At 56.1% G+C, this 14,387-nt stretch overlaps 5 protein-coding genes across 5 annotated transcripts; 3 read left to right on the top strand and 2 right to left on the bottom strand.

The window, feature by feature from the left end:
* Positions 1 to 26: 26 nt before the first annotated feature.
* On the top strand, positions 27 to 5,290 carry J4E90_009197 (uncharacterized protein; the record flags this gene model as incomplete). Its single annotated transcript, XM_051438717.1, has 7 exons — positions 27 to 151; positions 215 to 1,119; positions 1,179 to 2,424; positions 2,470 to 2,698; positions 2,746 to 3,059; positions 3,111 to 3,625; positions 3,678 to 5,290. 7 exons carry the CDS (start codon positions 27 to 29, stop codon positions 5,288 to 5,290), a joined length of 4,947 nt encoding a protein of 1,648 aa, XP_051287380.1.
* A 145-nt stretch (positions 5,291 to 5,435) lies between these two features.
* Positions 5,436 to 7,033, bottom strand: J4E90_009196 (uncharacterized protein; the record flags this gene model as incomplete). Its single annotated transcript, XM_051438716.1, has 2 exons — positions 5,436 to 6,724; positions 6,775 to 7,033. 2 exons carry the CDS (start codon positions 7,031 to 7,033, stop codon positions 5,436 to 5,438), a joined length of 1,548 nt encoding a protein of 515 aa, XP_051287379.1.
* Positions 7,034 to 7,413: 380 nt separating this feature from the next.
* On the top strand, positions 7,414 to 9,425 carry PAA1_2 (Polyamine N-acetyltransferase 1; the record flags this gene model as incomplete). The annotated part of the gene is made up of 2 exons (XM_051438715.1): positions 7,414 to 7,471; positions 7,525 to 9,425. The coding sequence occupies 2 exons, from the start codon at positions 7,414 to 7,416 to the stop codon at positions 9,423 to 9,425; spliced, it is 1,959 nt and encodes a 652-aa protein (XP_051287378.1).
* Positions 9,426 to 9,648: 223 nt separating this feature from the next.
* Positions 9,649 to 11,607, bottom strand: J4E90_009194 (uncharacterized protein; the record flags this gene model as incomplete). The annotated part of the gene is made up of 3 exons (XM_051438714.1): positions 9,649 to 11,201; positions 11,251 to 11,434; positions 11,518 to 11,607. The coding sequence occupies 3 exons, from the start codon at positions 11,605 to 11,607 to the stop codon at positions 9,649 to 9,651; spliced, it is 1,827 nt and encodes a 608-aa protein (XP_051287377.1).
* Positions 11,608 to 12,430: 823 nt separating this feature from the next.
* J4E90_009193 (uncharacterized protein) lies at positions 12,431 to 13,678 on the top strand (the record flags this gene model as incomplete). The annotated part of the gene is made up of 1 exon (XM_051438713.1): positions 12,431 to 13,678. The coding sequence occupies one exon, from the start codon at positions 12,431 to 12,433 to the stop codon at positions 13,676 to 13,678; it is 1,248 nt and encodes a 415-aa protein (XP_051287376.1).
* Between the last annotated feature and the right edge of the window lie 709 nt (positions 13,679 to 14,387).

Below are 14,387 nucleotides of genomic sequence, written 5' to 3'. Positions count from 1 at the left end.
GTGCGAGATCGCTAATCTTCAGGGCCATGGCAGAAGGAACCGCACCAGCTGCTGAAGTCCCGGTCTCTGACAAGGCGTTGCGAGATGTGGCCAAGAATGTGGCGAAAATCTTGCCTAATTTCGCGGAGAAAGAGCCTGCAACTGCTCTGAAGTAAGGACGCAAAGTCCGTGAGCTTTGCTTTGTCGATGCCGAACCCCACTAACGTCTGAGTAGAGAGCTTCGTATTATTCTCGATCCTGCTTTGGAAACTGCAGACCTCCCAGAACTAGAGAACAGCCATCGAGCAGCCGCATCCAATGCCTTGTGCGCAATCATTGAGTACTGCGCGGCTTCTGACTGCGCCTATGCACGGGAGGCGATCCTAGATGATTCCATATGGATGCGAGTATTCAACATATATCTTCAGCGGTCTGGAGATGCAAAGGGCAAGTCGATGAGGCAGATGCTCTTGGTCCTTACGGGTGTCATTACTAAAGATCAGAGTGCGCGTGCAATCGAACTTCGGACACGAGCTACGACCTCATTCCTGGACATCATCTGTGAGCGAGAAGATCGCATCAAAGTTAAACCAGCTTTGCAAGGCCTTGCGCATTTCCTGCTGCGGGATGTGATTTCCATCACGGATTTGGTCAGTCTGTTCGACGAGCAGCTGAAGCGAACATCAAATGCCATCCAGGGGCCGGTAACTTCGCGAACAGTGTTCACATCCTTCCTTGCCTGGGTCGTGCATCATGATACTTCCCTTTCAGCGGGACACTTGATTAAGAACTACTTACTACAGGCTCGCCGTCTCGCAAACTACGACGAACACCCCGACGATGGCTTAGTCTTACCTCCCTGGATAGAGCCGGTGATGCAGACGTTGCGCGACTGGCCAGACCGGATCCAGGAGTTTAAGACTCACGTCTTCCCTCACTGTTTTCTACCCAATCTCTCTGAGTACCTAAGGTTCCTCGCATATCTCAATTTCGAGTCCCATTTTCCGTATAAGCATGCGTTACCCAGCCAGCTTCGCCAGTCCGGCAGGCGCACATCATCTCTTGGTGGACTAGAAGAGTTCAGAATACTCCTAGCAGCGATCGCAACTGGAAAGGAACTCAACATCGTAAAAGATAATGGTAAGTGGATGTGATTGGCATATATCAATAACAAAGGCACTCGCTCATCTCTGTACTAGATCATAGAGCTCAAAGCACCATCCAAATCCGTGACGGGGCGCTCTATTTGCCGGACGACATATCAGGAGCCTGGATGGCGGACTCGGAACCAGAAGTCAGGCTTGCAGGCATGTTCCTGGGCGTGTATTCTACTTCTGTCACGAAAGCTATGAGTGGCGGTATTTTGCAGGCCTTGAAGCGCAACCTCCCCCATCTTCATACCGACACGGATGCAAATTTCCGCCGGGAGGTGCATGGTTATACACAAAAGCTATTTGATCGTCTGAGAGCTAGTACAGCTACTCTAGCAAAACCCATCACGAAGGTTACTTCTTCAGACCAGAGACGCCTCCCTTTCCCAGCGACAAGCTCTAGCCCACATGTTTCAATTGCGCGGGTTCCGCGACAAGATTCGCTTTCTGAGTCCCTAGCTTTCATCACCTGGTATGTGCAGTTCCTTGAGTGGGAGCTGCGCCCAACTGCCTCTTACCAGAGCCGCATCACCGCACTACGGTCCATCACCATCGTATTACGATCTGGGATAGATCCTGGGGTACCGTTTACCAGTCTCTCAAAGTCTGCGCAAGGTCAGCTAAACTGGGCTCACGGTCTCCAGTTCGGAAACCAGAAGCTGTGCCGAATACTGCTCGATTTAATACTGGATCCTTTTGACGATGTTCGAGACGCGGCTGTATCGGTCTTGCAGCTATGTCTAGTTGCGCTTCCGCAATACGATAAGAAACGCATCATGTCAATGATTCCCCGATTCGTTACGAGAGCGGAGGCTACCATGCTCCGAACAGGGCGAGCGGATCAAGCGGACGGTGTTGCGCGTGCTTACGGGATGATCTTTGCGTTGGCTGGCGATGATCCAGGTGCCCCCACTGGCGAACACTTCTCTTCCAAGCAGCACCTCTTCGAATATCTGAGAACACAACTCGACGAAACGTTGACTCTGGCCCGCAGCGATCTTCCACGAGCCGTCGATGGTCGACCGGTACATGGTACATTTGCTGCATTACGATATGTGACCGATCAACCCGATTTTTACGCGTTCGTCTCGAGCTTGCCATCTGATCAGTTTGCGCACTGGAAAAAAGCGCATGGGGACATCGTAACAGGCATAGAGAGTCTGTGGTCCTGCGTCTATCACGTTCTGTGTGCGGATGCACCGGAAGGCCATGTTCCTGACGAAGTAGAAGATGAGAGTAGCTTAGACACTAAAGAGATTCTGAGTTACTCATGGAGAGGACTGAAGGAGGCTAGGTATTGATTCCTCGACTACACAGCCGACACTGCTAACTTCATCAGTGTGCTTTTACGAACGATCATCCTCAAAGCTCCTGTAGGTGACGGTGACAACGACCTTGTGACTCCAGAACTCTTCGAAAAGCTTGGCAGACTCTGCTTCACTCAGCTACTGGAGCTTCGTCATCGCGGTGCGTTTTCGACAGTCTCTCAGACATTTGCAGTCTTCTGTCGCCGCTGTGTCTTGTCGAACATATCCACATTACGTGCTTTACCAGAGATGTGGTATCAGGTTTGTACAGCCACCGTCGGCGTGATCTGGAAACTAAAAGTCTCTAGGAAACGCTACGATCCATCCAAGCAAAGTCAGACGCCATCACTCGGAGGTCGGCGGGCATACCAGCAGCCATGTCCGCTCTACTGGCAGCTGAGCCACAAACAGGAGGCAAACTCTTCCCTCGAGCTGTCAAAGATCTTGTCGCCGAAACTCTCGTGGAGGCGCAAAGCACAAATATAGAAGAAAGCCGTCTTCCTCAGGTGCATGCTCTGAACTGCATCAAGGAAATATTCACGACCTCGAAGCTGAGTATTGCATCGGAGACGTACATCGGGCAGGGTCTCGAGCTTGCTGCTAAAACTCTAAGCTCGTCCATGTTAGTGACACTTACACAGACATTACAGTTTTTAAGCTAACGCGCACTCAGATGGCCCCTTCGCAATTGCAGCTTGATGCTGTTCAAAGCTCTGATCGAACGACTACTCGGCAGCGACGAAGCTCAAGACTGGAAAGAACGAGAGCGAGCCAAAACGTCTCGGTTCTCCTACGACAACTATCCCAGTCTCGTGAAGATCCTGGTTGAACTGCTCGAGCCAAGCGGCGATCTCAAAATCATGGAGACACCCGAGAGTGGCAGTTCGCCAATGGATCTCCATGGTGCTGAAGGCGTGTTTCCCGCTCTCCAGATCTTGCGTCAGGCCCGGCCGCCGGGAGATCTTACCAAGATCCGCGGCTTGGTAAGGGACTTACTACCGAGCCCGCATTGGCATATGCGAGATATGGCGGCCAGAACATATGTATCACTGGGCACTACTAACGAGAGCTACCCTGAACTCTCTCCAATTCTAGATACGGTTACCAGCGATCACAATGAACAGCATGGAAGGCTATTGGTAGTCAAGTATCTGCTGAGGAAGCTGTTGCGAGACGAAGTCCAATGCAGTGAGTGGTGTCGGAAGCAGAAACTAAATGTTCAGCTGTTGACCTCTGACAGATTTTAAACACTTCTCATCGTTGATGCAGCAGCTCGGCCAACACGCAACGAGTTGGTACATTTCGAGTGATTGCCCTTTTGTACGAGCCGCCTTCCTCGATGTTGTGAGCCTATGCGGCATGGCCATGCTGCAAAGAGCGACCGCTGTCACAATACTTAGTGCGTGGATTGACCTCACTACGTCCATAGCCATTGGACCGGAGTACAATATCGGACCAAGTGATCACCACGGTGATGATCTACTCAGGACATCCCTCGCACAGGTATACTTCGTTGACCGGATCATTCTGCGTGAAAATTCGCTTCACAGCATGGTCTCGGACGATTATCAAAACATTGGCGATGCGCTCATGCTTCTCGCAAACGAGGATCCGGATACCTGCATGGAAGCTCTGGAAACGATGGACTCCATATTACAGATGAAGACATCCAACGGCCTAACCATTCCATTGTCGCTGGTCCTAGCGCATATCCATCGTGTAGTCCTGGAGGCCTGTGACCCAGAAGTCATCTCGAAAGCGCAAGCCGTTCTCGCCGACGCTCTTACCAAGGACCATTTGAAAAGCGACTTCTTCAGCCTGACGATGCAAGATCAAGTCATGCTCACCTTGACAAGGTTGGAAACACAGTGCGTTCATGGCCCACCATCAAATATGCAAAGCGCTCTGCATCTTCTAGGCTCATTCCTCGACCATGCTTACACCAGCTACTCACTCCACCGTGACGAGGTTCTCGCCCGTATCGCACGCTACATTCGCCTGCTACGCATGACAACCATCGATACCAACCCCTTCGACACTCGCTACGCAGCCATAGAATCCCTGTCCGCGCTCAACTCCATCTTCTCCCTGGCCCCCAAAGGAAAAACAGGACCTCTGATCCTTGGGCTAGCCATCGTTCTCTACGACCTCCTCAACGACGATGACGACGAAATACGCGATCTAGCTGCCTCCACAGCAGGCATTCTCCTACGCTCACAGGGCGACCGACTGTTCAAGAACACGGTACCGATACTGACTACGCACCGGCTGGGGGCGTACCTGGTATCTGCATTTTCCACGTCACGATTCCTCGCCAAGGAAGCAATACGCCGTCTAACCAACACGCCCTCACCCCATCGTCTCTTCTCCACGCCATTCGCCAACACTTTTGCACGGGAGAGGAAGGAAGATACGTCGCTTTTTGCGCAGGAGAAGCAGAATTTGTACAAAGACGACACATTGGACACTATGCTGTGGTCGCGCATTCTCCTCTCCCTGTCTGCCTCTGCTGTGCCGCTGAGCCTGCGCACCGGGCTGACCAACTGGGTACTCGACGGTCTCACCGCACTCACACAAACAGCCGAGGGAGAAGGTGACGGCGCGCTGGGCTGGAGTACCAAAGCTGAGGTGTTTACGCTCGGTATGCGCATCTTCTGTGCGAGTGAAGTGGTGATGAGGTGGGGTGGTCAGGAAAGGGTAGAGGTAGTGAAGAGGGCGAGAGGGTTTGCTGATGTGGGTATTGAGAGAGGCGTTCATGGCCTGTGGATTGAGAGGGTCGAGAGGGTCTTGAACAAGGAAGTGGTGCGCATGCTACGCAGGGTCAAGGGAGGACTGTTGGAGATTGCAGGGTGAGCTAGGCAACGCATAATTGGTGATTCAACACGCCAATCCGACAATGAAAAGTATCTTTTGCGACTGGATGGGATAGAGTTGTATTGGACGTCCACAAGAATGACAACAACAAGCTCACTACGCGGAAGCTGGAAAAATTCGTACACTACCGCCGATAGAATACATTCACAGCACTCTCCCCCACACTCTTACTTACACTGCCATATTTTGCCTGCCAGGCAAAGAAATAAAGCAGCGCCGCGAGTGGCTGTCCCACGAGACAAAAGCTCATCCAGAAAATCATGTTACCTGCAACCCTCCCCTGGATCCATTTGACCTTTTGGATGACATCTGTGAGCGCAATGAGCGGGATCTGGAACATCATGCCAGCAAAAGCTACGCCAATAATGTTGTGTGTGGGGACGCCGACGAGCAGTTCGTGCAGGACGCCAGAAAAGAGGAAGACGAGGATCTGGGCCAGCGCGGGAGGCACACCGCGGCCGACAAGAGGTGAGTAGATGTGGCGGCGCATAAAGTTGGTCACGGGCTTGTTCCAGGTAGTCCAGTAGGTGCGGATGGACGAGACGTTCCACCAGTCGCCGTAGAACTCTCGGTCGCCGAACCGCATGACTTCGGCAAGCGCATTGAGAGCGGACTGGAAGAGGGCGAAGAAGCCGCACAGCCAGCAGAAGACGCTGATGGTGGATAGCTTCATGACGCGCTCAGCAATGGACGTAAAGTTCAACGTGAGGATCTTGTCGAGCGAGTTCTGCAACAGCGGCGCGGCGTATTGGGCGGAGGCGATCCAGATGACGATGCTGAGACCAGCGAGTTCGGCCAGACGTTTGAGGACAAAGTCCCAGCGGATCGTGTCGGTTCGGGGGTAGACGGGCTGGTAGACGAGGGTGGGTGCCCACCAGAAATAGCACAGGTTCTTCATGTTGATGTTCTGCGGATATGGGCATGCTTTGTAGAGCTCGGGCAGCGGATCGGCCTGCTTGGGGTGCAGGTAGGCATGGCGGAGGTCGCGGTTTGTGAGTGCGTAGGAAGCGCACTTGAGGAAGACGATGACGGCGTGCAGTTCGCAGAGGGTGCCAATGCCCGGGTGGTAGATGTCGTAGTAGACGTACTTGGTCGCGATGTAGAGGTTGGCGACTGCGTTGACGCTGTGGAAAAAGGCGACAATGTACCACGTCGAGTTGAAGCTGCGCAGGGCGGCGGCGTAGCTGGCGGGCGTGTCTTGGTCGCGTTGGTGGGAGATGCGGGCGTAGGCTCGGTTGGCCTGCCAGGCGGCGGCGAGCTCGATCAGGTAGGTGACGAAGAGGTGGGCGGGGACGAGCAGGTAGAGCAGCAGGCCGGTGATGACGTCAGAGCGGCGGTAGTCGTGGCAGGACAGACAGATGAGGACGCCGTACTTCTGCAGGTTCACGATCATCAAGCGCAGGTTGGAGACGACTGCAGTGGTCAGCGATGTGCGGCTACTGCCGGGAGTGGCGGCGTCGTACTCAGGACCAAGATCATGAGGTTCCTGAAGCCGACGAAGCTCGGGATCTTGTCTGCGCTCTCCTGGCTGAGGCACGAGGTGCGCGACGCCGAGTGCGTCGCAAAGACATGGCGGTATTTGGTGTCGCGCGCACGCTTGGTGGTGCCATTGGTGGTGCGAGCGGGGCTGGCTTGGGGGGCTGTCTTTCCGCGGTACACCGGGGAGCTGGCGTGCTGCATGTCGAGGGCAGAAGAGGCGGCCAGTTGGGTGAGGGTGGCCATGGCGGAGGGTTGGGCGCAATGGCTCGGGCGGAAGCAACTAAACCAGCCAGCGAGGGACGACAGAGAGAGGGCGGCGGGGGATTTGTAGTCGGGATAAGCGCGCCATGGCCGAGGGTTCTGGCACAATGGCGATAGAGTTATCAGGGCGTCTCGGGATTCTGTTGGGAGTCTGGTGAGCGGGGATCTGCACGGTGATGCAGCGCGCCCAGGTGTCGAGTGTGGCGCTGTGGCTGGGCTGTGGCCGACGTTCCCACGTCCAACGCGACGAGGCACGCGCTTCCACTGCACACAACACCTGCGCAGCACCCCGACTCACCACCTCGCACCCGACGCGCCCCCCATGGTGATCGAGTAAACGGCGTCTTCGGCAGCAGCACGCCATGGAGCGCGAATACCATCGTCCGGACTTTGAGGGAGGCTTGCGGCCCCGACCAAAACGTCAGTATGCCTGTTCATCATGCGCAGGATTCAAAGACTGACTACAACCACAGGCGCCGTGACCGACTATGGCTCAACGACCGTCCAGTGGATGCGCAACCGCCGCCCGCGCTACAAGAATGCGCCCGCGCCAGAGATGGAGCGGCCGAGCGCCAGCTACATCGTCGACATGCAGCCGCCCGCAGCACGTGTCGCCAGCGCCGCCGAGTCGATACCTGCCAAAGCCGTGCATTCGTCTCTGAACAAGGTCAAGCACCCCATCAACGTCGTCAAGTGGACGCCAGAGGGCCGCCGCCTGCTCACAGGCTCGACCAGCGGCGAGTTCACGCTGTGGAACGGCATGGGCTTCAACTTCGAGACCATTATGCAGGCCCACGAGGCTGCCATCCGCGCCGTCGAATACACATCCACCGACGACTGGCTCCTGTCAGCTGATCAGACTGGTGTCGTCAAGTACTGGCAGACCAATTTCAACAACGTCAAAGAGATTCAGGCCCACACCGAAGCTGTGCGGGGGCTGTCCATAGCCCCGACCGACACCAAGTTCGTCACATGCGCCGACGACACCACGCTCAAGATCTGGGACTTTGCGTCGAGTACAGAAGAGTCGACGTTGACAGGACACGGGTGGGAGGTCAAGTCGGTCGACTGGCATCCGCACAAGGGACTGCTAGTATCAGGGTCCAAGGACCACCAGGTCAAGTTCTGGGACCCGCGCACAGGGCGCTGTCTGACGACGCTTCATGGACATAAAAACCCAATATCAAAAACCATGTTCGAGCCCGTCCAAGGAAACATGCTAGCAACATGCGCCCGTGACCACACAGCCCGCATCTTTGATCTCCGAATGATGCGCGACGTCTTACTGCTCAAGGGACATGAGAAGGACATCATCACCATGGCATGGCATCCCATGCACAAGAACCTGTTGTCTACCGGCGGCGTCGATGGTAGCATACACCACTATCTCCTCGACGAGCAGAACCCTCCCGCCGGCGTCGCACCCTCGATATCGCCCTACGACGCCGCCGACTCGCAAAACGCCCCCTCACAAACCATATACCCTGCGCACAGCCTGCAATATGCTCACGACTTCACTGTCTGGACCATGGACTGGCATCCGTTAGGCCACATCCTCGCCTCCGGCTCCAACGATAGGGTCACGCGCTTCTGGACGCGTCCACGGCCAGGCGACACCAACTACGTCAACGACCGTTACCACATTGGCCAAGCAGCAGCAGAGGCGCAAGGCACGTTCGACCGCGGTCAGGGCAGGCGGCAAAAGATGGAAGAAGAAGAGCAGGAGGCAGAAGACGAGGCCGAAGGCTTGGTCGACCAGAAGATGCCTTCAAAGAACCCAGGCGGTGGCTTCCTCCCACCTGGTCTTTCGCTGCCAGGACTCAACACAGCACCAGATGGCACTTCGAGTTCTCTACCGGGTATTGGAGGCACAAACCATCCACCAATCCCACCCCCACCAGGCGGTATGCCCTTTCCACCCCCACCAAATGCGGGCGGGGCGCCTATTCCTCCTTTCAACGGCATGGACCCCTCCCGCCTTGCACAACTCATCGCATCTGGCTCCCTACCACCCCCTCCTATACCCCATGGCCACGGACCTCCTCCACCAAACGCCAACGGAGCCCCTCCTTTTCCACCACCAAACTTTCCTGGCTTTCCACAAGGCATGCCCCCTGGTATGCCACCACTTCCTCCAGGCATGCCGCCTCCCGGATTCCCGGGCTTCCCTCCACCACCTGGCGGTATGGGTGCGCCGCCACCGGGATGGCCTGGTCCGCCCCCGCCGCCACAACATCAGCAAGGGTTTGCGGGTGGGCAGGGTGGACCTGCGGGTGTAGGTGCAGATGGTATCAGGAGAAGAGCGCCGTTACCGGATCAGCAGGATGCTTTGAAGGCAGAAATGAATCAGGGACGGTACAGAAAAGCAAGGTAGACGTATTTGGCGTTAGCGTTGACACAGGAATGTACGATCAAATCAAGTTGGAAGTCAGTGAGCGTTTGTGTTACGATAAAGGACAGGGAGTGACAAGTAAAAGGTGCAGTACTAGTCCCTTTTCTTCTCCAGGAATACCCAGATTGGCCATCTACATTTGCGCTTTCGTACTGCTTGTGTGCTTCAAGACTCTTCATGTACACCTTCGTGGCCTCTACGCTCTCTACATATCCTCCACCAACCCAGGATCCTCCATGTCCTTGACGAACTCCACCTTGGCCACATCCTTCAACTCCACATCTCCCTTCACCACCCTTTCCCCATGATTCCACAACTCATCCAGAAAAGCCGGAACAAAAGTCCCCGGGCCTCTGACATCCTCCCTCTGCGCCGCAACCTCCGCCGCAATCTCATAATGCAGCAAACCCGCGACAGCAGCCAACAGCTTGTCCTCATGGCACGCAGCCAGATACGCAGATAGCGTGGTACCCAACGTGCACCCACTCCCCGTGATCCTCCCCAAATACTCATGTCCATTCGCCACCGCATACGTGCGCGCGCCATCCGAAACAAGATCCGTAGCCCCCGTCATAAGCACAACCGTGCGTTCGCGAGCCGCAAGCCGGGAAACGATATGCGCCCTTTGGGGCAGCGAGAAGAGTGAAGCACCAGAGTCCACACCTCGCTGTTGCTGACTCGAACTATCAAGCGTATACCCACTCGCACGTGCAACGGCAAGAATCTCGCTCTCGTTTCCTTTGATCAAGTCGAAATACCCGGCGCCGAGGAGCTGGGCTAGAGCGTCTCGTCGTACACTTGTTGCGCCGGCGCCCACGGGATCGAGGATGATGGGTCCGCCGGCGGCGTTGTACGCGTTGATGGCTTGTTGGTAGTTTGCTAGTCCATCGGGTGTCACGGTGCCCATGTTTACTACCAGCGCGCCACCTAGTTTAGACAGGTCGGAGGCTTCGGCGCCGTAGTTTGCCATTATGGGGCTTGCGCCTACGCAGAGGGCGACGTTTGCGGCAAAGTTTTGGACAACGAGGTTCGTCATGTTGTGGGAGAGGGGGTTCATTCCTTTTACCTTTTTGGTTGCTGAGATGGCGGCTTTGAGGACAGAGGTTGTTTCGTCGCGGAGGTTTTGGTGGTAGAAGTGTGGGAGTGGGGATTGGGGGGCAAAGGGCGGAGCTGTCTTGAGGAGATGGGTGAGGTGCGAAGACGCGGCTTTGGGGTCTTGAGCCCCGATTATGGCAGATACGATGGCAACGCCGTTGATGGTCTTGGGGTTTGCGTTGGCGGGAGTTGGAGCAAAGAGTTGGTATATTATGCGTTGGGTGTTTGACGCGTTGATGCCGCCGATGCATACTGTTTTGACTTTGCTCTCTGCTTCGGTGCCTTGGTCGAGATAGTGCAGTATCTTCCTTGTTCCGGTGATGCCGATGATGTCTTTGGTGTTCTTTTTGGTATTCGTGGCATACATCGTGCCGATGCCTAGGTAATCTGCTCCTTGCTCGACGGCTGTGCGCGCTTCCTGGATGGACGAGACAGTGACGCCGATGATTTTGTCTTCGCCTAGGATACGGCGGGCCTCGTGGGCGTTCATGTCATCTTGGCCAATGTGGACGCCCTCACAGCCCACTGCGAGGGCGACGTCTACGCGGTCGTTGATGAGGAGAGGGACGTTGTGTGCCTTGCATTTTTCGTGGAGCTTCTTTGCTGTCGCGATGAGGATGCCGGTGTCGGAGGTTTTGTCTCTGTATTGGACGATGGTGACACCTGCACATGTCGATCAACATCGTGGTATGTTGTATTACGGCTGACTAACCTCCTAGTAACGCCTGCTCAACCACGTCGACCAGGTCTCGGTTCCCGAGGATGGCCTCTGTAGAGTCTGTCACGAGATACAGCGAGTAGTCTACTTCCTGCCTAGTCATCTTGGCAAGTCGGCGTGCAGCTGGGGCGGAATGCTCGAGCTCGTCGTCGTTGAATGGGGGATGTTCGAAAAGCAACTAGCAGGTGTGACGCAATCTAGGCGCGGCTCGCCAAAGTTTGCGGCTGGTTTTGCAGGACCTGGTAGCGAATGTCGACGTACTAAGCCACACAGGCTGCTGCGAGCCTTGGACCTGTTCAACGACGACTGCTGGGCGACCAACACGCTGGCCCACGTTGCTAGATGCGACATGGCTGGTGGTGTTTGCCGCGAGATGCGGGGCGTTCAGGGTGGATACAGGCCACATAGCAACTGTCAAACGCTTCCCCGGTTGCCTGCATGTATCGATGAAAGCACCGCAGAGCTGTTTGATGTCCCGCCGATTGTGTAGACGCCCAGACGCTTTGTCCGTCGCCATGTCCAAGTGACAAAGCCAGGCAGCGCACGACGGCCTGAGTCAGGGCGGGGCTGATGGGGGCGTTTGGTATGCACGGTAGAACGCTCTGCTAGCGTGGCTCGGCAAGTTCGAAAAACTAAAGGCCGCGACCCCATATAACTTCCCTCGACCACCCGCAGCCCGCACACACTCCCCTTGGAACCAGCCAAAATCCATCCGTCGACCTCGCCCACACCAGTGACTGCCACTGGCAACAGCACCCGCCCACTCTGCCCTATCCGCCCAACCGCCTGCTCGTCGCCCGCCCGCGACCTGCCTGAACCGCCACCTCGACGTCCGCCTCCAGGCCCCAAGCACCAACCGCACCTCAGAGTCGCCCACGACAACAGGAGTATATGTATTCGCGCCAACGCTACGCCTTCCGAGTCGAACCTCCCCCCAAACTGCAAAAATTTCGCTGTATGCGGATACCAAGCAGCATCATCCACCAAACCAACGGCTAATCCACTGCCCCTCCTGACCCCGAGTCGCACACACACACCCAACCCACACGTACTAGAGACTGCTTCTGCGCATGTCTCTTTCGGCCCTCGTCAACATAGCTGATCCGACCCCGTTCGCCCGCCCGCCGCACCACCATTAACCACCCCCTCGCCCAGTCCCCGCACCACCGTCGCCATGGCTACCGTCAACATCCGCCGCGATGTCACCGACCCCTTCTACCGCTACAAGATGGAGCGCATCCAGTCCAAGATTGAAGGCAAGGGCAACGGCATCAAGACCGTCATCGTCAACCTGAGCAGCGTCGCTCAGTCCCTCGCCCGCCCGCCCGCTCACGTCATCAAGTACTTTGGCTTCGAGCTGGGCGCCCAGACCAACACGAGCCCCAACGACGACCGTTGGATCATCAACGGCGCCCACGACGCCAGCAAGCTCCAGGACTACCTCGACGGTTTCATCTCCAAGTTCGTCCTCTGCAAGAAGTGCAAGAACCCCGAGACCGACGTGCACATCAAAGATGGCAACATCACGCTCGACTGCAAGGCTTGCGGAAAGATTTCCGACGTAGACCCCCGCCTCAAGCTCAGCTCCTTCATCCTGAAGAACGAACCCAAGAAGGGCAAGAAGGACAAGTCCAGCAAGAAGGCTGAGCGCCGTGCCCGCAAGGAGGCTGAAGCCCGCGGCGAGGCTACCTCCCCCGACGGCGGCAGTCCCGGTGACAGCGCTGAGGAGAACGGTGACGATGGTGACATGGCACTCGAGGCCGGCAGCGACGACGAGCTGACCCGCCAGATCAACGAGGGCGCCAAGGAGATTGAGGAGGAGGATGCCAAGGAAGTTGAGTGGTCCATCGACACCTCGGAGGCCGCCATCAGGGCTCGTGCCCAGGACCTTCCCGACGACCTCAAGCGTGCCCTTGTCATTGAGGATGACGACGAGGGCGGCTCCAGCTACGACACTTTCGGCAAGTGGATCATCGACACTGGCGCGGAGAAGGGCGGTGTTGAGAAGCTTGACAACGTCGACATCTACGTCAAGGCCAAGGAGCTCGGCATCGAAACCAAGCACCGCACACTTACCGTCATTCCCCAGACCCTCTTCACCGAGAAGATCGTCAAGCAGATGGATGGCCGTGCTCCCATGCTCAAGAAGATGATCACCTCGGACAAGCATGAGAAGGCTTTCCTTGGTGGCATTGAGCGCTTCGTCGGCAACGACAAGCCCGAGCTCATCCCTCAGGTCTCGGCCATCCTGTTGAAGGTGTACGAGAACGACCTCGTCTCGGAAGACCAGCTCAAGGGCTGGTGCTCCAAGGCCAGCAAAAAGTATGTCGACCTCAAGGTCAGCAAGTCTGTCCGCAAGTCGGCCGAGCAGTTCAAGGAGTGGCTGGAGAATGCGGACAGCGACGACGAGGATTCCGAGTAGAACCTCGACTGAAGCGACACGTGCATGGTAATAGTACGCGGAATGTCCAACTGTTGTCAGTCATTACCTTTGGTCTTGCTTGTCTTGTTTTGATTTGTTTTAGACGGCGTGTAGGTAACTCTACTTCTGTTTCCGACACACGTTTGGGCCAGTCGCGATGACAGCCTCGTATTCTTCTCCCCTCTAGATAGCCTACTAAAGAAACTTTGCTCTCGCACCACCTCGCTTCAGTGACCTGCATTGCTCTACACGAGCCCCACTTGCCGTTCGCCGTTATTATTTCCATCCACCAGGTGCTCGGGCCCATCACTATCATGCCCGAAGTTTCTGCATGCACTGTGTGGCGAGCGCATTGGATTTGTGACAGTAGTTCCATCCGGGCTTGTGGATGCAGCTGCATGCCCCACCCCAATGATCGATCTTCGCTAAAGCCATGCAATCTCACCACGTAGTCTTGCCTCCGGTCCATTCACGATCAAATCCCTCAGCCTTTTTCACATTCAGCATGCACGATAACGCACGAAAAAGCAACATCGGGATTCGCCTAGTCTCAGCACGCGTGCATCGACATGCTCTCGCACCGGCCATCTCCACAAGGGTACATTAGTCTCCGAGGCTTAACCCCACCCAGGCAAGAACAAGCGGAGCTCCCATGCTCTGGACAGCAGGCCATGCACACTTTTTTCACCACCGCGCATGGTGGCCAGAG

Source organism: Alternaria incomplexa, assembly GCF_024043165.1.
Source record: "Alternaria incomplexa strain BMP 0042 chromosome Unknown scaffold_15, whole genome shotgun sequence".
In the NCBI taxonomy this organism is placed as follows: Eukaryota; Fungi; Ascomycota; class Dothideomycetes; order Pleosporales; family Pleosporaceae; genus Alternaria; species Alternaria incomplexa.
The sequence above is the reverse complement of the archived record's forward strand: the minus strand, read 5'-3'. Positions and strand labels throughout refer to the sequence as shown.